Below are 21915 nucleotides of genomic sequence, written 5' to 3'. Positions count from 1 at the left end.
GCAGGTGTCATTCTTTTACTTGGCGCAGTGGGTTCTGTGGCACCTATTGTCACCGTGTAAAAGTGGAACATACTGTATTCAGGTTTGTTGGGCGCACCGGTTCGTGTGTCGCTTCCATGAGTCTATGACCCACATGTGACCTGTGTGGTGTATTTAGTTAGTATACCTGTGGTTGGACCTGTGTACCCATGGGGGCGGGCAATACCCATCTGGCGGGGCTAACAGGATGAGGGCTCAAGATCCCCTTGAGTTGTGACGTGGGTTCCCCCGTATCAACAAGTTGCCACTAGACGTCTGCTTAAGGCGGCGGTGCTAAGAAGTGTAGATGTATGAGGTGTAGTGGCTGTTAAGGAAAGCCTAGGTCTGTCAGTGGGGTGGGTCCTCAACTGGCTTCCGGGCTTATGACACATTGGAGCATACAGTATTCCCTGGGGCAGCGGGATATTCCTGAGTGACATAGTGTGTGCTTGCACTGTTCATAATCTTTCAATCTAGCACTGGCAGGGTCATGAGCGTCTAGTCACCATCCGTATGGACGTGTGGGTGGTATGAGGGCGGCAGACCCGACCATACCCGCAGTGTGTGTGCCCATCCCCCAGCTACAGTGCAACGCGCTGAGCAGTTGCGTCTGGTGTGGAAAGAAATCAAGCAATTCGGGGTCAGTGTCAGCGCACATGGAGCTCTTAAATGTCCCGTAGGATTATCCCCCGCGTAGGTGTATAATACTACCCCAAGGGAATCTGACTCGCGGCTTAGGCCGGGTTAGGCAATGTGTCATGATGCGCTCGTTTATGAGCAGGGGATGTTCCCAGTGTGATAGATAGGCGGGTAATATATGGCAACTCATAATGCCTTAAGCTGCCCGTTGGCTGGTTTAGACCAACGGTTCCTGATGTTAGCTATAAGCACGTTTGCCAGTGCCGATATTACACTCTAGGCTACGGCTTATGTGCATATAGGTAGGTGGGACACCTGTTCAGAGGTGGTAAGGAGGCAGACACTAGATATAATTAGGTAGCACCCAAGAAGGGTAAAAAGCCATATAGGGAAACAGTTCGTGCTTCCAGCGGCGGCCTTGCCCGTCTCTCTAAATTAGCGTGTTGGGTTGTGTCATATGTACATATGTGCAGGAGTGACAATTGGCAAAGGTGATAATGAGACCAACATTATATACAAATATATAGCGCCTTAGGTAGTAAAATTAAAGAAGAAAAAATAAAAAATAAAAGGGAAATTAGATAAGTATACAGTTCGTGATACTTGCGCACGCTTGCTTGCCGCTTCTAGGATAACTTGGCAATCCATGTGCTTTGGGCGACCCAGTGGTCGTTTTTTGGGCTGTTGGTCTTCAGACGGGTCTTCCAGTAGGCCCCACTTCTCAAGCAGTTGGAGACCTTCCTCTGGAGATGGGAGAAGGGTTGTTTTTCCATTTTTAGTGAGGATCAGCTTTGTTGGGAACCCCCATCGATAGCGTATGCCATGGGTGCGCAATGTCGTGGTGATCCGCTGGAAGTCTTTTCTGCGGCGGAGAGTGGCCGATGAAATATCCGGCATGATGCGCACAGACGGAAAGTCTTCATGAGGGTCCACCTTGCTTCTATGGGCGCGGAGAACCAGCTCTTTAATGTGGAAGTAGTGGGACCTGAGGAGCCCACTCTGTGGATCCGGTCCACCAAGAGCCTGTCTGCTGGTATGTCAGGGGCATAAGCCCTCATAAGACCTCTTGCGTAGGCCTGCAGATCTTCGGGGAGAACTGTTTCAGGAACGCCGCGGAGCCACAGATTGTTCCTACGTGCCCTATCCTCTTGATCCACCATGCGTTCTTCCATAAGCGCCATCTTGCGTTGAAGTTCTTGGAGGTGTTCCGAGGCGGACGTTTGTTTGTCCTCGAGCTCTTGATGGCGTTGTTCCACCGCTAAAGTCCTGGCCGAGAGGTCCTTCACCTCTCTCTTGATCTGGTCGGCGGTCAGTTGCCAGGTGTGTATGAGCTTTTCTGCCATAGCCTCCATGGCGTTTTCAAAGTGGCTCCGTGTTAGGCCTTCTGTAGCGTGGGGATCTTTCAGCAACCCAGGAGGGAGGTTTGAAGCGTCGGCGTCTGTTTCCTCATGTCCTGCTGTATGCAGCGGGTCCGCCGTGGAGGAGGATTTGTGCCCGAAAAATTCATTTTCTCGGCTTTCGATGAGGTCTTCTTGGTTTTAGAAGCTGCCATTATGTTTTATTAGGGTTAATCTGAGTTTCAGCTCGAATAGAATTGAAGTTAGAGGAGCCCTCGTGCCAGAGCAGAGTTTCAGGCGTCCATCTTGCTCGGCGGTTAGCCACGCCCCCCCACGCTATAGTATTCCTTTAACGTTGCTGATGCTAACCTCTGTGAGTAGCGAATGTTTCACAGCTTCAAAAGTCGGGCTCTGGCCTGATTTCACATATTTTGTAAATATTTGATCTAGTAAAGAGCATATGTAACATAGTTTACAATTTGAATCTACATAAAGTATTATTATTTCAGTATTGGTTTTGATTTAATATTTTTAGATAGACTTATATATATATATATATTTTTTTTTAAATTCTTTATTTTGGATTGACAAGTCAGAATGACAATATACTCTATTGTACCAAGCTTGAGCACAAGGGGTAATACAGTACTGATATGGAATAGTATGAATGTGGATTACATAAGATAATGCAAACACGATAATAAAATAAACATGGCATACATAACATTGGAGCAATATTGGTCATTATACATGGTATCATTTCTGTATTTTATCAGCTAATTATTATGGACGCGACAGGCGCGCTTAGTAACAGGTACACGGTGACAACGGAGGGTCTTAAGCTCGGACCACAGTTGGTGTTATACAATGGACAGTCATATATAAAGATTTTTGGTGGTGCCGTGGACGATCTGCATGGTACCTTGTTCTGCTAAGGACAGCCGTGTTTGAACTGGGAAAGGTGTTCATTTAATATGATACAGGGCGTGTATGTTTCCTATGTTCCATGTCTGATACACCTAAGGCTTAAGTAAGACCAGTGTAGATCATGATACTTGCTGGTCTGCAATGGGACCCCTAGTGGGATAGTGTTGCCTTATGTGTGCATCTGTGTGCTATCTACGCCTGTCAGGCTAGATGTGTATAGAGAGGTCCTATTAGAGAGATAGGACCGAAGAGATAGAAAGAAGAGAGGTATACTGAAAAGAGGTAGAGAGGAGGAAGACAGTGGGTCGAGCGCCGGGAGGAGCGAGAAGGGGGAGGAGAGGGAGGGCAAACGCCCAACCCCGAGGCACACCGGTCCCTCCAATGCCCTAATGTCAACCCCACGTCAGGTCATCTCGTCTGCCAGTGGGCATTCCCTCCACAGTCCCCAGATCCTCTCAAATTTCCCATAGGTGCCTCATACCCTAGCTGTGGTATCTCATGAGGTGGTTATCTTCTATTTTCCCTATCACCGCTGATCTGGGGGGGGGGGGGGGGCTGTATTTTTAGCCAATGTTGTGCTACCACTTTCAGGCCGCCAGGGTGTTTTTTTTAAATAGCTATTGGCCAGTCCTCGATTGATCTGTTTAAAAGGTATATCCAAGGGATCGAGGGCTGGTGCTTTTTGAAAGACCTGTCTTAGTATTACCCTAATCTCTTCCCAGAAGGTTTTGATTTTTGGGCACTCCCACCACATATGTATATATGTGCCCCTAAGGCCACAGTTCCTCCAGCACAGGTTCGATGGTGTTCTCTGCATACAATGGAGCTGTACCGGGATGGTGTACCACCTGAACAGGGTCTTAAAAGACTTTTCCTGCATGGACATGCATATGGAGGAGGTGGCACTTGACTCCCAAATCTCCTGCCACTCCACACCCTCCAATACCTCCCTGAGGTAACTCACCAAATGGTCAGCATATGATAATCTGCCCTTTTCTGGGCAGATTATCACAGGGGCAACCTGTGTAAACCCAGGTGCCCCAGGAAGGAGGCAGTCGAATAGGCCTCCTCCTTCTGTTGAGTGGCGGTGGCCGGGGAGTGATTATATAAGGACTTATAAAAGTCCGTGAATATTATATAAGGACTTATAAAAGTCCGTGAATATCGAGGCTATGTCGGCAGGGGTCGTCTTCGTGGTACCTTCCGGGTGTTTCAGTGAAGTAATGTGGTGTCCGGCTTGTCGTGGTCTCAATGTACGGGACAAAAAAGTGTCCATTCTATTCGCCTTCTTCGTCTAAGAGAAGCTCCTTCACTGACCGTCTTACTGTGTCTCTAACTGTATGTGTGTCGTCTCTGTATGGGACGATTTTTGTCTTTGTTCTACCGAAGAGTGTTTAATTTGTTTTTAAGTAGTTTTGGATAAACGTTGAAATGCCTTAATATACTTAAGATGTCCTAATATTTTGATATTTTTTGAAATATTGATTGTTTTTCATATTTTTTAAAAGTTTCTTCAAGCATTATTAGCTGCCTTACGTATTCTTAAATATTGCATTGTAGAACTGGAGCTCTGTTTGTCAGATGTTGCAACTTGTCCCTTTGATAAGCTTCATTTGGACAATTCTCAATATTTGGGAATAATATGTTCATATTTTATTGATGGCATCGTAAAAGTAAATATATAATGACTTTGTCTGTTTGCCTGTAATCCCTTAGCTTGCTGCTACAGCTGACCTGTTACAAACCTTGATTAAATTACTCTGTGTGATCCTGACCAAAAACATTAAATATATTCAATGGACAGGTCTCCTGATTGAGAAAAATGTATCAGCAGCCTAATTACACTGGAGATTGAACAGCAAGTGTTCAATTCAAAATACAAGGGTCATTAAATGGGGCAAGTTTAAAAGAAGTTTATCCTCCTGACTTGGATTAATAAAATGAACATGTTAAATGAAGGGCTCCTAATCTCTACTGGGTTATTTATAAACAGTCTGTATTATACCACTTGTAAACTTTTCAAGAATTATGTATTATACAGTATGTGAACTCTTCAAGAATCAACTTTATTACTGCAATTATCTGAAATTAAATGTAATTTAAATGAACTTCATCTCCCCTGATGGCAAAGCATCAGGAGAGATGAAGTTCACAAGATCTAGAGTGCCAAAGTTTGCCTACACCTATGCTAGCGTATCTTTAGAAAATGAACTTTCCCAAAGTGACAGGTCTTTTGCGTGTACTCTTAGGACTTCCAGACTCCACCTCTCTACTGATGCACATATGTGATAAATATTGCCTAAAGTGCATCTGTCAGGATCCTATCCTGACAACCAGGAACATGTTTCCTTTTCTTCTGTTAATATTTCATGCCACACCTGTTTCTCGCCTCTAGTGGTCTCCCTAGCCACTAGTCTCCTCAATCACCTTATCATCCTCACCTGCCTGGACTAATGAAGAGGCTTCATAAGGCTACACCCTGCTCACAACAGGGCCTTTACATTGACGTTGGTAATTTGCCTGAATCACTTCAGTTCCTGGCTCCGGTGAACCTGCTCCAGACTTACCTTCAAACCTGCTCCACTCTTACGTATGATTTTGACCTCTGCCTCTGTTACCAGCCTTCCTCTGTTACCAGCCTTCCTCTGTTACCAGCCTTCCTCTGTTACCAGCCTTCCTCTGTAACCAGCCTTCCTTTGTAACCAGCCTTCCTCTGTAACCAGCCTTCCTTTGTAACCAGCCTTCCTCTGTAACCAGCCTTCCTCTGTAACCAGCCTTCCTCTGTAACCAGCCTTCCTCTGTAACCAGCCTTCCTCTGTAACCAGCCTGCCTCTGTAACCAGCCTGCCTCTGTAACCAGCCTGCCTCTGTAACCAGCCTGCCTCTGTAACCAGCCTGCCTCTGTAACCAGCCTGCCTCTGTAACCAGCCTGCCTCTGTAACCAGCCTGCCTTTGTTTCAACCCTACCTGGAGATCACAGTCTTCCTATATTTGCAAGTAACCTGTTCTGTGGCAAGTATCCTGTTTTGTGGCATATTGCCTAAAGTCTATTTTCCCTCAAGTTGCATAATATGTCTTAAAGCACCAATAAAGTTTTAAATAACAACCCTGGCATAAGTCTCCTATCTGACCTGCAACTACTCTTCATCTCACTCTTAAACTGGGGCTTTCAAAGTGGTTCAATTTGGTTATACAAAATGACGCCACAATGATGTTGAAATTTAAACTGTCCTCTACCCCATCACCCCTAACCCCAGTTCTCAGAAACAGAGATCTCTCTCCATGCATGTAACCAAGAGACTTTAAACACCTGGAGGGGGCTGGAGGTCAGCACTATTTAGTATTTACACCTCTGAAGAGACTTCTCTGTTGTAGCTTTTCAAGACCTTCACAACACAGGACATAATCAAAAGAGCCGCAAATTCTCAATTAACATTTTATGAAGATCAGGTCTTATATCTCTTATCTATTCGTCATGAACGGTGACCCTTACAATAAATTGCAATGGGAACAGGAGTAAGTTATAGAGAGAGACTCTTTAGAGAAAATATGGAAAGCTGCAGTTAAAGTTTCTATTTGTGTGCTTTCCCAGGAACAAATGTACAAAATACTATTTAGATGGCATACTACCCCCATGCAATAGCTCTATATGGAAAGCAGTATGCCATTTGATACTTGATGTTGACTATGCGGCCAGCGTGGACATGCCCAATGGTGGTACCCTTTTAGAAGGAGGTGGAGAGGTTGCTGGCATTTGTATTCCAAAGATCATTTGACTTGGTTATTTTATTATCTCACTGTCTAGAGGGCTTGCCCAAGAGAGATCAACATTTGCTTAACAGCTAGAAGAGTTTTAACAGCATCTTAGTTGTTAACACCTTACCGTTGTTTGAAACGATATAGATGACGTGGACGGATTACATTTCCACCACCTAACTGATAATGCTGCTACTGATCTAGGCAACATCACCACAGCGTGTTCCCCTTCTCTTCTCTTCCCATCCCATCCCCTCTCCTTTTTTTTTTTTTGTTTCTTTTGTTCATGAATTGTCTTGAAATGTTTCGCTCATTCTTTAATATAAAGAATTAAAATAAACATATATGCAAATATCAATCCTGGTAATGAAAAAGAAGTATATCGTTTCAGCATTTAATGGCATTGTAGTAAAAAATATTTCTTACAAGGTATTCAAAAGTATATATATAAAATGGTAATACACAGTAGATAATAAACACAAACATAATATTTTATCAAGAACAGCTATAAAACAGTATTAACGCACTTTTGTTGTAATTTAAACACTATTTTCTTTGAGACTGACATTAGTCACATTCTATCAAATGTGGTGCTGCCCTGCAACTCCACTAAGAAGCCGTTAGAAAAACCCCCATGGGACTCCCTCTAAGCCTAGTCTACTTAATAAAGCATATTTATCAAGCAGAGAGATGTTTAGGATAACAGATACATAAGCACATAATGCTGAGTTCTCCTTCTTCCAAAGCCCATGGTTTCAGCCTACTGCAAATAGCTCTACATTAGCGTCTATAAGACAGGCTGTGTTATACTTTAAAGTAGGTGGGATGGGTCTTTGTTTTTTTGAAAGCGTTTACATGTGGGATGTGTTTGTCTTCAGAGGATAGCTTCTCATTTAGCTTCCTGTTTGTCATTTCCATCAGCCTTGCATTCTTTTTTGCTTGCCGTAAGGAACGCTTAACTTTTTTGACACGGTCTCGCAACTGTTTGTTACGTTTCTCCAATGCGGCCACTTTCTGCTGAAGCTTCTTTACTCTGTCCTCTTCTTCAAATAATGCACTCTGGATGGATGAGCACATGAGCTGTGAAAAGAGAGAACAATCTATTACACACTGACATGGGAGAAATGCAACAATCAAAAACCATATTAAAGGCAAACATTTACAGGCTTGTTACCCAAAATGAGAATTGTTGGGAATTTAAAGTGAATTTAAAATTTAAGACCAAATTAGCTGAAATGGAAGGATTGTTGACTTTGAATTCCCGAGATCTCTCACTTTAGTAAATTAATCTGTTAGTAGTTTAAAACAAATCAAAATGGAACGTTATTGTATGTGAGTCAAACATACTTTGTCACCAATGGCCAAGAAAGCCACAAAGAATAAAGATTTCCACATAAACATCCTCCTCAACAAAATAATTAACACTACAGTGGCAAAATGTCATTCTATAAATCTTCCCAAAATTATTCTTTCCTCTTTCTTTCTTTCTAGACATTTTACATTAAAATGTTCTAAAGTTCAAATAGAAAGCAGGGGTTAACTATAAGTTTATAGATAGTGGAAACGATATTTTGTCACTCCAGATATGGCTATTCACCATTTCAGTCCCATTACCAAACTTTTCTTAATATGTCAAGGTAGTTGGACTGAAACATTGTTTATATGCAAATACATATCTCCTTTAACCCCTTCAGGACCGCTGACGGTTCAGGACCGTCAGCGGTAAAACGTGCGTTTGGACCGCTGACGGTCCTGAACCGTCATAACGGTTTTGGGCTACTTACCTGATCGCCGTCGGTCCCACGGCGGCGATCAGCTCTCCTCCCGGTCCAGGGGGACTGCCTGTCTGTCCGGGCAGTCCCCCCTCGGCAGATCAGGACCCCACGGCCATGTGATCACTCGATCACATGACCGCAATAGGGGTCTTTGTATCTGCCTGCAGGGGGACTGTCTGTGCTGACAGGCAGTCTCCCTGCAAGTGTAAAATAAAAAAATAAAGTTAAAAAAATAGCAATCAGTGTAAAAAAAATAATAATATGTGTATATATATATGATATATATATACATGTATTATATCTATATATATAATATATGTATATGTATCATATATATAATGTCACACTAAGTGTATTTTTATATTTATATATACGTATATTAATATAAAAATACACTTATATTTAAATTACACACGAATATATACAATATATATAATAACTATATATATGGTATATATATATTATTATAAAATACAAATAATATGTTAATAAAAATAAATAACAAAAAATAAAAATAATTTTTAATAATTAAAAAAAAATTATATATATATATATTCAATTTTATTCTAACAGTATTTAGATATTGATATATATATATTTATATCAAAATACACTTAGAATGTAATGATATATATATCTATGTATAAATAAATAAATAAAAATAATACAAAATATACATATGTCCACATACAAAATTACATTAATAATTTCATAAATATACACGTAGACGTCAAATATATAAATATGTATATATATTAAAATTCTACGTGCATATTTATGTAATATTTTTACCTAATTAAGTAATTTTAATGATTGCAATTTGAGGGACCTGCCTGCCAACCCAGGCCAAAAGTCCAGATAATTTAATTTGCTAGCACTGTGCTTAACCCTGTAACTTTCTATGACACCCTAAATCCTGTACATGGGGGTACTGTTTTACTCGGGAGACTTCGCTGAACACAAATATTAGTGTTTCAAAACAGTAAAACATATCACAGCGATGATATTGTCAGTGAAAGTGAAGTTTTTTGCATTTTTCACACACAAACAGCTCTTTCACTGAGGATATTATTGCTGTGATATATTTTACTGTTCTGATACACTAATATTTGTGTTCAGCGAAGTCTCCTGAGTATAACAGTACCCCACATGTAGAGGTTTTATAGTGTTTGTGAAAGTTACAGGGTCAAATATAAGGCTTGATTTTACTTTTTTTTTTTTTATTGAAATTTGTCAGATTGGTTAGGTTGCCTTTGACAGCGTATGGTAGCCAAGGAATGAGAATTAGCCCCATGATGGCATACCATTTACAAAAGAAGACAACCCAAGGTATTGCAAATGGGGTATGTTCAGCCTTTTTTAGTAGCCACTTAGTCACAAACACCGGCCAAAGTTAGCGGTTTTTGCATTTTTAACACACAAACAAATATAAATGCTAACTTTGGCCAGTGTTTGTGACTAGGTGGCTACTAAAAAAGACTGGACATACCCCATTTTAAATACCCTGGGTTGTCTACTTTAAAAAATATGTACATGTTAGGTGTGTTTCGGGGATTTATGACAGATAACGGTGTAACAATGTCACTATTGATACATTTAAAATATATATATATTGAAACAGCAATTTCCTACTTGTATTTATAGGCCTATAACTTGCAAAAAAAAGCAATAAAGCATGTAAACACTGGGTGTTTTTAAACTCGGGACAAAATTTTGAATCTATTTAGCAGTTTTTTTCATTAGCTTTTGTAGATAAGTAAAAGATTTTTCAAGTAAAAGTCCAAAAACATGTTTTTTTTTTTATTTTTCACCATATTTCATTATTTTTTTTAAATACAATATATGACATAATATAAATACTGGTATGTAAAGAAAGCCCTTCTTGTCGTGAAAAAAACAATAAATAACTTGTATGGGAACCGTAAATGAGAGAGCAGAAAATTACAGCTAAACACAAACACCACAAAAGTGTTAAAACTGCTCTGGTCCTTAACGTACAAACATCGCAAAAACAGGCCGGTCCTGAAGGGGTTAAATAAATCTCTCTTTTGTTTACTTTGAAGCCCTACAAGCGTGAGGATGTCCAATGTCAGTTAGGCAACTTTTTTTATACTGTACTTTTCTTAATAAACCTAAGTTTCTATGAAAACTGAAGTTTTTGTTAGTTTGCAGCTCACATAAACTTAAACCTAGTTTATTTGGCCCGTGTTGTCCTTTGAGTTTGACATGCTTGACTTATATGGTCCCTTCTAATAATGAGACAATACAGTGAGTTTTATAATTATTATTAACAATGAGTGAGTAGTTGCAATAAGACACATTTGACCCGTTAACGCTGTTAAAAAAAAAAAAAAGCCGGCCGGACCATAGCCGCTCACAGCTAAGAGAGCATAGTGCCTCTACTCAGGATCGCTACCGATTCGAACGGTGCCCCTCACGAGCCCCTGCACAGCCATACCGACAAATCAAGGTTTGCGGCCTACTTGGGGCCGAGCCACGGGGAGACGGCCGCTCCCTGGGGCATCAGCGGTAACAGGAGCCGCGGCAAGACACTCCCCCCTGGACGACCTGTTCCAGAGATTCTGGCAAAAGCTCGAAAGCAAAGCAGAACATCATAAGCAGGTACAGCGGGAAAGCGCAGCCCCTGGGGACAGACATCACCAAGGGGAGCCCCCTAGGTTAAAACGAGCACCAAATGACACACATGTGGCAGGGCCCGTCACCACTACCATGCGTGCCCTGCCGAAAGGCCCACGAGGCCCCTCGAAGGCGGGAAAACTGGGCCAGACACGGAGACCCCAACAATCCCTGAGGGCGCGAAAAGCTCCCCACAAACGTGCACAGCACAAGCGGCGCACCAACGCCCAAGGAGGGGGAAAAGCAAGGCGAACACAAAGTGGAAAGCATCAAGACCACCCGTGACTTCACCTAACCTGCTTACATACTCCAGGGACGGCACCGCAAACGAGCTCCATACGCAGGCAAACACCCACAAAAATCTCCCACAGGCTGCACCACCGGGACACGTGGAACCCGTTCCCTGCTGCACCACCGACAGACCAGCTGGAACCGGCCTCACGCACGGGCATCGGCTAAACAGGTGCACCTGGACTACCTACACAGCTCCAAGTATACCACACAAGGACATAAAAGCTCATAATTAACCTACTGGCTGCCGTAATGTATGCTACAGCCTACCTCTTGTTATTTCTTGTTTAGTGCATTATCTCTCATCTGTTATTTGTAGTCAGACACACAGGCCTAGCAAAGTATAAACATATGTCACCACGCTGGTAGTAACCTTAGCCAGGCAGTTACTCATTATGCTACTCATTAAGTTAATCTTGTCAATCTCGTGAAGACTGCCAGAACCTCTTGAGACTCTCCTAGTCACACACAGTGTCTATGACAAGTAAATTCTATGTTTTATATGTGAACAACATCTGTACACCTAAAGTAAAAAATGTGCACATATCCTCGAACACCCTGATGTTAAAAATGTTGATAGCATGAGGAATGCCGTCGGGGTACCACACGCATGCTGTTATTTTTCATTGCACTGCAAAAGTAAAAAATTTAAAAAACAAACAAACAAAAAAAAAAACAGCTACCATCCTTAACACAAGACATCTCAGTTACAATTGTAACTGTTTATACAAGTACCAGCTAACATACTACAGTTCTGTTACGAGTTGCAACAGCATCCATTAGCCCTCTAGCAGCTGTAGCCTTTATGTTTTCCTCTACATTTTTTTTTTTTTTGTCAATCTTTCTTTTATTAAGGCATGTAGAATGGGGTACAGAAGAAAAATTGGGGAAAACATTCAAGAGATTTACAGCATAGGGTTGTTACATCAATCAGAGAGTAGATAATGTTTCCAGGATTGCGATGCCTCATTTTTAAATATTTTTGTTGTTAAACTTTAGCTTGAAAATACAGGCTATGGACCATAAGATCCGATTGGTAAGTCGCAGAATTATTATAACCAGACCTCTGGAGAAACCCGGTTAGACAGTATACGCTCAATTTAGGATTAACAGAACAAGCTTAACTTAAGTGGTACAAATTAAAGTAAAGATGTCAGGGTGAGGATCAATATAGATGATATACACGGCTTAATAGCGCAGAATCTTGGCAGTAACAGGCTAATAATTTGTCTAGTAAAACATGGGTAGAAACACGTTGGGAATTTGCGCCAGGCTTAAGAACAAGAAAATCTTAATCATCATGAGGATAATTATCCGATCCCAAGAGTGTTATAGAGTAAGAGACAGCAGGGTGGCATGCATAGTGGTAACAAGAACGGCAAAACTATATGCACTTATATCGTAAAGAGCACAGTAAGGCTAATTTGTTAAATGTAAAGAGACAGGTAAAACATCACGCTGTGTAAGTTCCTTGCAGGTTATGGTTATAAAAGAAGCTAATAGGTTAATCCAGCTTGTCTACAGCAGCATCGGCTAAGCAGAGATATGACAGTATGCGATCAGCTGAGAATTTACTCTCTGAGCTGCCACTATGTTAGAGCTGTACATACTAGGTAGCAGGATACAGTGTAAAACTGAAATGATATGGTACAGTTCAGTTATAGACATGCAAATATATACATAATAACTGTAGCATAACCTTATTGTTGTGCAATTGGTTCGGGTAATCCGTTAGTGCTTCTCGTCAGTACCACTGCACATTTTATCACACTTAAAAAACCCGAGCAAAGCTCTCTGCTCTATGTCAGGGTATATGGCCACTATGTTTGCTAAGACAGAGCTAGAATCCGTACTGTATCATGCTGATGTGAGTTATTAGATGCTTAAAGTCCATAGTTCGGTTGGTCAAATTGCAGTTACTGCGTCGCGGGCTGGATTGTTAGATGGGGGCCGCAACCTGCAGGTTCCTGGATTACCTCACCCGATGCCTGTTCTGGTAGCTCTGCTTGCATGACCGGGTAGACGTGGGTCGCGCCAGCTCCCTCTGGGCAGTATCGCCGGCAGCGACTGCAGGTGGGTCAGCGAGGAATGGAAGTGGTTGCTGCAGGGGGCTTCTCCCTTCCTCCGGGCATAGTGTGGGGTTGGCACCTTATGTCCACAGACTCGGTTGCCTCTCGGGGCCGGGTCTTTCCCATTATGGGCGCTGAGGAGCGTCTTGTTGGTCATCCGCCGCCTGCGGCGGGCGGCTCTCCGGCGATGTGGTAGGTGTATAGGAGGGAGTCTCTTAGCGTACCCCTGCCCGGGTGGGTGTACCGCCCGTCGGTGCGTGGCGGTTGTTCCTGGGGTCTGCTCACTCTGCCTCGCAGTTTGGGGCTGCCTTGACTCTTCCATGCAGTTAGAGGTTTGGAGTGCCATCCGCTCCTCCAACATCTTCCAGAAACGGTTGAGCAGAGCGTCAAGACGCTCATGCAGAGGCTGGGTGGAGGTTTGGTCTATAATTGGGCCTGTTGCCGCCATTTTAGGTGCGGTCGCTTGGTCTCTCGTTTCACGCTCTCGGCTGTTCTCACCCATTACGCTTAGTTCAGGTTTCGGGTACAAGCTTGTGTGGACCAGGATAACCCCCGCTGGTCCTGGGGGGGGGGGGGGTTGGAAGGCCCGATGCTGCGGGTGCTGCTTGTTTCGGCGGGTCAGGAGAGCGGCCGTCTCTCCCATCCCCCATGCGTGGTAGGCCCAAAGTTCCCGGCCCCGTTTCTCAGCATATGTGCAGGCTTGTAAGGTGTCATTCTGTTCCTCAGTTTGCATGGTGCCGGTTGCTGTGTTGGCAGGACCGATTCAGGCAAGATTTCCTCAGTTTATCGCCGAAAATCGGGCCCAGGCTCGGGAGCTCGCTGAAAGCGTATCTGCTCAGCTCCCCGGTCAGGCCCCGCCCCCTTCCTCTACATTTAGTAATTTTGAGGTTAGTTTGGTTGATAATTTAAGTGGCTAAGAACTATGCGAGATCCTTTATGAGTATCTCACAATGTGAATAATCCAGGTGCCACTACACTACTTTAAGGATGTCCATTTCTACTGTGAGATTCATCTGTTTACTACCCACATTGTGCTGTAGCCTCGTTTTGTTTCAAGAGTTATATGGAAGTTATTGGTACAATTTCATTCTGTCTCCTCTTTTGAGAATTAAAAGTGGACTCATTTATTATCTTTTTCATATATTAGGAGATCCTTCACCTTTATTCTAACTAGGATATTTTGGGTTTAGTATTTATTCTTTTTTTTGTTATTTGTGATTTTATATTGTATTTAAAGGGACACTATAGTCACCCAGACCACTTCAGCTCAAAGAGGTGGTCTGGGTGCCAGGACCCTCAGGTTTCAGAGAAACTGCTATGTTTACATTGCAGGGTTAAGCCAGCCTCTAGTGGCGCATCTGCGACGCTGGAGGCATTTAATTGAAAGGGGAGCTGACGTTGGCGGGGGAGGAGAGGTCAACAGCGCCGAGGGAGCCCGGCGCTGGAAAAACCCCTTCAGCGCACTATTGTGTCAGGAAAGCCACTTAGTTTAATGAATTAAACTAGTTTCATTTCATCACATTAGCCTGTGTTCGGTCTCTTTTGTCTTTCTAGTTATCCTAACTAGCTTATTGAAGAAAACACCTCTTTGTTTTAAGGCTGCACGATATTCGAGCATATCAGGAGTTAATAAGTTCTGGTGTTTTTGTTGTCCGCTCCATTTATTATTTTTTCTTGTTTGTTTTATTGCAAAAAAGTGTATATATATAGTCAACTTTCGGGTGAAATATTACATTTGCAACAAGTTTTAATTCAATCATTTGGAGATTTTAAGATATATACCTTGGACTTGTCATACATGCATTTGCGAGATAATGCATAAGATGAGACTCTGCATCTTGCCATAAAATCCTACAGACTAAATATTTATTTCAGTTGCAATTATAATACACTCATAATCATGGAGATGAATAGTCAGTGAGAAATTCTAGCTAATCTTAAACTGTATGTGTAAAACAAATGTTTGCACAAAGTAAACATAGAACATTTGTTTTATAAATTGTGTGAATTGTTTATATTCAGTAATTATATGCAATATCATAAGATGGATTTTGGTAGCACTAACGAAATGTACAAAATATTGACGTCATTGTTAAGATATTGTTCTAATATAAATTAGTTGTGTGTCTATGATGAGAAACAGTTGTGTAGACAGCAATAGACAATAGTGTTTAAACAGCAGGAAACCCAGTAGCACAGAGTGTGATTTTATGTACTTATTCCAACTACATCACACTTTGGATTGCAGTTTTTGTATTCTGGTGCTTATCGAAATGCACTTTGTTTTATAGAGTAAAAACTCCCCAGTGCTGGATACAGTGATTAATTGCATAATAAAATATATGTTGACAGACAAACTAACTGGCACAATAGGTTTAGAGAGATTAATTTCCCTTAGCTCAAGGCCCAAAATGGAACCTGGCACAGAAAAGTAGTGTTTTAGTCCAAAAAGATCAAGAGGTATCTGACTGCCCTGATAGGCTGCATGGGATTAGTGACAGACATAGTTATCTTGATACTTTCAATATTTTTTTTTTCTTTATTTTTTATTTTTTTTATTCTTTATTTTTTCATGTGCACAGATTTACAACAGGCATGAAGAGCCACAACAGCTTCTGCATGCTTTTTAAACCATTTTGCAGTGTAGACAGCACATTTTTTTTATATATAACATGAAGAATACAGGCAGAGAAACATGAAGGTAGTATGGTTTAGCATGTTAGACTGAACATTCAAATAACATTTCTTAGGTTAGGTCCCTGTATGTCTGGTTAAGGTACACGCTTCAAAAGTCAACGATTATGACATTACTTGCTGAACATAAACATGCTAGGTCAAGTAAATAAAACTTTGCTAGCAATCGAGAGTGTTATCCATGCTGTAGCTAGTTTACATCATTTAAGCATTAGGATGAATCAGGAAAGATAAACTAATAACTTGGCTCATTATGATGCTATGAATAATCTTACATTGGTTAGCAAAGGTATTAGGCTGTAGTTAACATTGAGAACTGGGTGTGCTGGTTATAACAATTCGTCGAGTGTATGGAACATGCTTGATTTAAGTATGACGGGAATGCAGAGATATAGCACGTTGGTAAGTTTGAAACTAATAAATAGCTTGCTAGCTTTGCTGTATAACTACTCAACTCGAGATATGCATAGTAAGGTAAAATAAAAGAAATTGAGCAGGAAAGACAGGCATCAACATAACATCTAGAGTCAATGGTTGGTGGGAGCCAGGGTGACACTTTGCCGTAAAGAAGGGAAGCCTAAAGCCTTATATTGCCCAGTCTGTAGCTTGTGCCAGACACCCCTCTGGCCGGCTGTCACCCGACCGGACAGTCCACACTTGGCCGCTCCGCCAGCCCCGGGTGATCTCGGAAGCCTCTGTGCGATCCCCACTGCTCCGGTATCTCACAACATTGTAGGCATGGTCTCGGTAAGATGCTGTCACCGTTTGAGCTTGTGGTTGTCCCCGCTGAGGGTACGGGTTGAGTATCCGGGTTATCCCCTTTTGGGCTCTGGTTCTTGGAAGGCGGTGGTGAGCGTTGGGCAATACCCGGCATGATGTGGCTTTCGGGCGTACCCTCTTCTTCTTCCCGGCCTCTTTGGTCTGGGGGCTGATCCGGGTCTCCGATGCCTGCCATCCTCATGGTGTGGGTGACTGGGAGGCGAGGGTCGGCACCTGACGGTCTGCTGCCGCTTCCTCCCGTCCTGTGCTCCTCTATACCACAGCTTCCTCCAAAAGTCGTTAAAGATTGCTTCAAGCCGCTGGTCGAAGCTTTCCAGCAGGCCTTAGGTCGTCGTAGTCAGTGATACTGTCGCCATTTTAGCTCAGGCCGTGGTACCGTACGATGCTCAGGATCAGGTGGGTTTCCTGGTTCCACTAGTTGCCTTACAGTAGGGCTTGTATGTCGATTGGCTGTGCCGGGATATCCCTCACTGACAGGGGGGGTACGGAGGTCCCAGGCACCGTAGCGTGGTCCCGCAGGACTGCTTGCAGGGAGATCGGCCGCTTCTCCCACGCTTGCACCCGCGGGTAGGCCACAACTCGTGGGCAGTCTCAAGATGCTTCTCTGAGCTCGGAATTCCACCCGGTTGGATCTCGGGGTATCTTGGATGCTCTGCTGCACCAATTCAGTGGTTTTCAGCTTGATATGTCAGCGGAATGTTGCTTGGAAGCGGGTTTCTGCTCGGAGCCCATGTTTAGTGCGACCAGTCTGATCGGCGGCTAGGCCCGCCCCCTTATTCTTTATTTAAGACGGGTACCATACAAAACATTCAGTGACACGTTCAGAATACATTGTTTACTGCACTTATTTTACAATTTTGTTATAGCACAAGTTCACATCAAAAACTCAAAATGTTCATTATTGGAAAACAGTGCACAAATCATATTTTTGACATTGCAGCCTTCAAGTACATGTGCGAGTGAAACTTACATGGTTGCGTCAAATGCCAAGCCCATACCCCAGGATGCTAAAAAAAGCCCATTGCCCGTATATCATTACAGTGTTATAGCTGTGCCATCTCAGTGGTCTCCTATTCTGTTTATATGGGTTGAAGGCTCTGTTTTTCTTCAGCGCATCTCCAAAGCTATCTGACTAGGTGTGTTCTGCGATAACAGACTACTACTCCCCCCCATGATGTTTAAAATAGAATAGAGGCAAATCCTAGTAAGAACCCCATATGATGGTCCATAAAACCAACTGTATCAACCAAGCAAACCAAAAGTGACCCAACTGTATCCATGTTTGCTAGAGTAATGGAAATTAGACAATTGTAGGAGGAAGACCCCTTTCACAGGTATGACCACCGACCCCTTACTCATCTGTTGCGCCCCCTACTCTTCCATTTCCACCCAGGGAATCCACGCATTCTCAAAAGACTAATGAACTATTGCTGTATGAACTAAGGAGTAATGAACTACGGCTGTGAGATAATTCTCCTTAATTCTATGCGTTACCTTTGCCATTATGGGAGCTGTATCGTTCAGCCACCCACAGCCTTACAGCCAAGGTCCTTCTTACAGTCACTATTATTGTGTCCATTAATAACTGGGATCTGGCAGGTAGGCCCTCAACAGGTCTACCTAACAGAAAGGCCCATGGGTTAAAGTTGAATGGTCTATTGAACACCTTGGCTAAGAAGTCTCAGATGCCCTGCCAGAATGTTTTCGCTTTTGTGTAGTCCCATCACATGTGGGTGTGGTACTTTCAATCTTGAGCACCATCCTCACTGACATCGCTGATAGAATATTACATTTAATCTTCTCAGCATTGAGTCTGGATATTGCGCATTAGTTAGAAAACATTGGGAAAGCTGTCTCTGCTATCACAGCACTCAGGAACAGCATGCTCCTCTACTAAGACAAGAGACAGTGCTGCAGACTTCCATCGGCAGAACTGAACAAAAGAGGGAGGAGCGGTTAAATAACTACACTGGCAAGTGTGTGCGCATTGTATGTATGTAAGTGTGTGATCTTGTGGCTATGTATGAATGCATGTATCGTTATGTGAGTGTATGTTTTTGTATATATGTAAGTACTTGTGTGTGATTGATTAGTTATTTGTTTGTAAGAGTTTGCACCTCGATTGATATGGGCGTATACAAAGAGTTTAATGACAGCTAAATCTCTAAACATCTTATCAATACAAAAAAAATATATATTCCAACCCTGCAATTAAGTTCTACCAATCAGTCACTGAATTGCTTGCCTGTTGCTATTGGTTTTATAGGTTGAAGTGTGCATGCTCAGACGGTGCTTCTGTGCTTTCCCAGCTCCACGCTAATATGTGTGTGGTTGGTATCTGAAGCAGCAGTCACGAAATTAAGAATATCAGAGAAACTGATACAACAGTTAGGGTCAATACCAAATATCAGACAGCAAGCAAGGAACATGCCATTCGGTTAAATTGACACTTTAGCTTAATGAAGCAGTTTTGGTATATAGATCATGTCCCATGCAGTCTCACTGCTCAATTCTCTGCCATTAAAGAATTTTAAAAAAGGGAATTGGGGGCACACCTGGAGCATGCACTTCTCAGCAGTGGTGCTGCTGTAGATACCACAATTTATATAATATGCAGCGTAACCCCTTAAGGACCAAACTTCTGGAATAAAAGGGAATCATGTGGGGTTAAGGGGGGTTAAGGGGTTAAGGAGCAGTGCACATACAAAAATACAGTTTAAACGTCTAAAAGGCCGCTTTAAATCACCTGTCTCAGGAAACAAATATGGAGATTTAGTTTCGCCATATGGCCATATTGTGTTAAACCCACCACTACGCCATAGTACCCCAATATCAGTGGGCCCTGCACTAAGTCCAGCATGGGAGACAAATTAAATAATGCTAGTGCTAAAAAAAAGTAAAGTGTATTTAATTAATCTATAATGAGAGCATTGTAAATATTTAATGCAAACTTAATGTGATAAAAAGCACAATTAAAAAAAATATACTGTCAAAACTTAATTAAAGTGATAGTGCTTTGATATATATATACTCACAAATATATATATATATATATATATATATATATATATATATATATATACACATAGACACACACACACACACAAATAGTTGTAATCAAAATTATTGAACCCACAATAAAAAAATTGGTTTATTGTCAAATTTTACAGGCTTTCAGCTGTTTGCAATAAGTAAATCAAACAAAAGCAATTGAACAAGCTCAACACAACGAATACTTCAAGTGGTTTCCCCAAATGTAACTAAAAATGAAACTAATTATGAATAATTTTGATTAATACTGTAGTATATATATATAAATAAATATATATGTGTGTATATATATATATATATATATATATTATATTAATTTGTTAGTGTATATATATATCAAAGCTCTATCACTTTAAGTTTTGACACTGTATTTTTTTGAATTGTGCTTTTTTATCACATTAATGTTGCATTATATATTCACAATGCTCTCATTATAGATGAAGTCCTAAACACTTCCTGAGAGTATCTAAATGTTGTATTTTCCTTTATTGCACAGTGTGTTTAATTTATTTCTATTTTAAATCTCCTGCTCTTTTTTTTTTTAATTCTTTTTTTTGTAGTGCAAAAAATTACATCAAACTCACAATGCCACAATAGCTATTGCAAGCATTTCAAAATAGACAACTGTATGGCATTTGATACAACTGCACATTTTTACATTATAATAAACATGCTAGATCTACGTAGGACTATATGGTAAGGTGGCAAGGCATAGTTTAACATGCTTCAGGTGCACAAGTTGACAGATATTTCCCATCTCAAAATATATCTACAGGCGGGTGCATGCACTTCAATCTATCTCCCAATGCCCAAATACACCTAGCCAGCAGTGCCACTGGGTAGAGATTATTACTTACAAAATTACCAAAACAAATGAACAAAAATGCCACTTGTTCCGTGTTAGATAAAGAATAAGTCAGGCCAAGAAAGGCTAGCAAGGCAACTTATCAGTTTTTGGAAATTAAATAATGTGAATATGAGTATTCAGTGTGCTGACATAACACTGGATGCAAATAGCTTAGAAGAGACATATGGGCTGAAAACACAGTAGTAGTTTGTTACTAGGTGAACATTTTGCCCAACACCATGAGATTACACAATCCTCTCTTTATGCTAGAGTATTTAAAATAAACAGTGGTCGCTAATTATGCTTAAACAGGAATTGGCTACACATGGCATGGACGTTATGCAACACTAAGTAGTAACAAAAAGGAGAAAAACATAGGTAATGTAGCCAGCTTCTTGGAACCGCGGATCAGGAGGCTCTGAGAGTCCCAATATCTTTCAGTGTCGATTGCTTCAGAAAAAGTTGGTCTCCGGCGAGATTGCTGCTGTGCTGCATGGTGGTTGTTGCTTGAGGTCTTGACAAGCCGCCATCTTAGGTGAGTATTGCATATGTCGGCCAGGGAGGCGCTCTCCAGCCGGGGTTCACTGCGTGCCCGCTTTGCCCTTTGGTTAGGTCAGCGGCTTGGTTCTAATTTGCCGGAGCGTTTGGTTAGGTGCTCTGCGCCGCCGCCATCTTTGCTTGTGGGACCTGGGTATTCAGCACCCTTTAGTCGGCCCTTCAGTCAGCTCGGTTTCGTCCCAGTGGGGACCGGGATGACCCCCCCCGGCCCAGAGGGGGGGGAACAGGGCCGGCGAGCCCCCATCCTTCTAGCGTGTGGCAGTGTGGTGGGGAGACAGGGCAGCGGCCGTCCACCCCGCTCTCCCAGGGTAGGCCGCAGCCCCCGAAGTCTCGTGCTTCCCGTGGGGGGTCCGAAACTCCCGATCTCGGGGATCCGCAACCTCTCCCACAGCTGTGTGGGTATTGTCAGGCTCCGTTCAGGTGAGATTATCTGCTTATTGTGGCTTAAAGGCCTGGTTCCTCCGGAGCCTCTCCGCCATGCGACCGATCAGCACGGCGGTCCGGCCCTGCCCCCCAAATCTCCTGCTCTTTTAATAG

General features: G+C 42.3%; 1 protein-coding gene across 1 annotated transcript in view; it reads right to left on the bottom strand.

The window, feature by feature from the left end:
* Positions 1-7106: 7106 nt before the first annotated feature.
* CCDC3 (coiled-coil domain containing 3) overlaps positions 7107-21915 on the bottom strand; it is a 124566-nt gene continuing 109757 nt past the window's right edge. Inside the window, exon 3 of the mRNA XM_063448219.1 lies at positions 7107-7756. Within this exon, the coding sequence (XP_063304289.1) occupies positions 7481-7756 (276 nt within the window). The 3' untranslated portion in view covers positions 7107-7480. The remainder of the gene's footprint in view (positions 7757-21915) is intronic.

This window comes from Pelobates fuscus, chromosome 3 (assembly GCF_036172605.1).
Source record: "Pelobates fuscus isolate aPelFus1 chromosome 3, aPelFus1.pri, whole genome shotgun sequence".
Classification (NCBI taxonomy): Eukaryota; Metazoa; Chordata; class Amphibia; order Anura; family Pelobatidae; genus Pelobates; species Pelobates fuscus.
The sequence above is the reverse complement of the archived record's forward strand: the minus strand, read 5'-3'. Positions and strand labels throughout refer to the sequence as shown.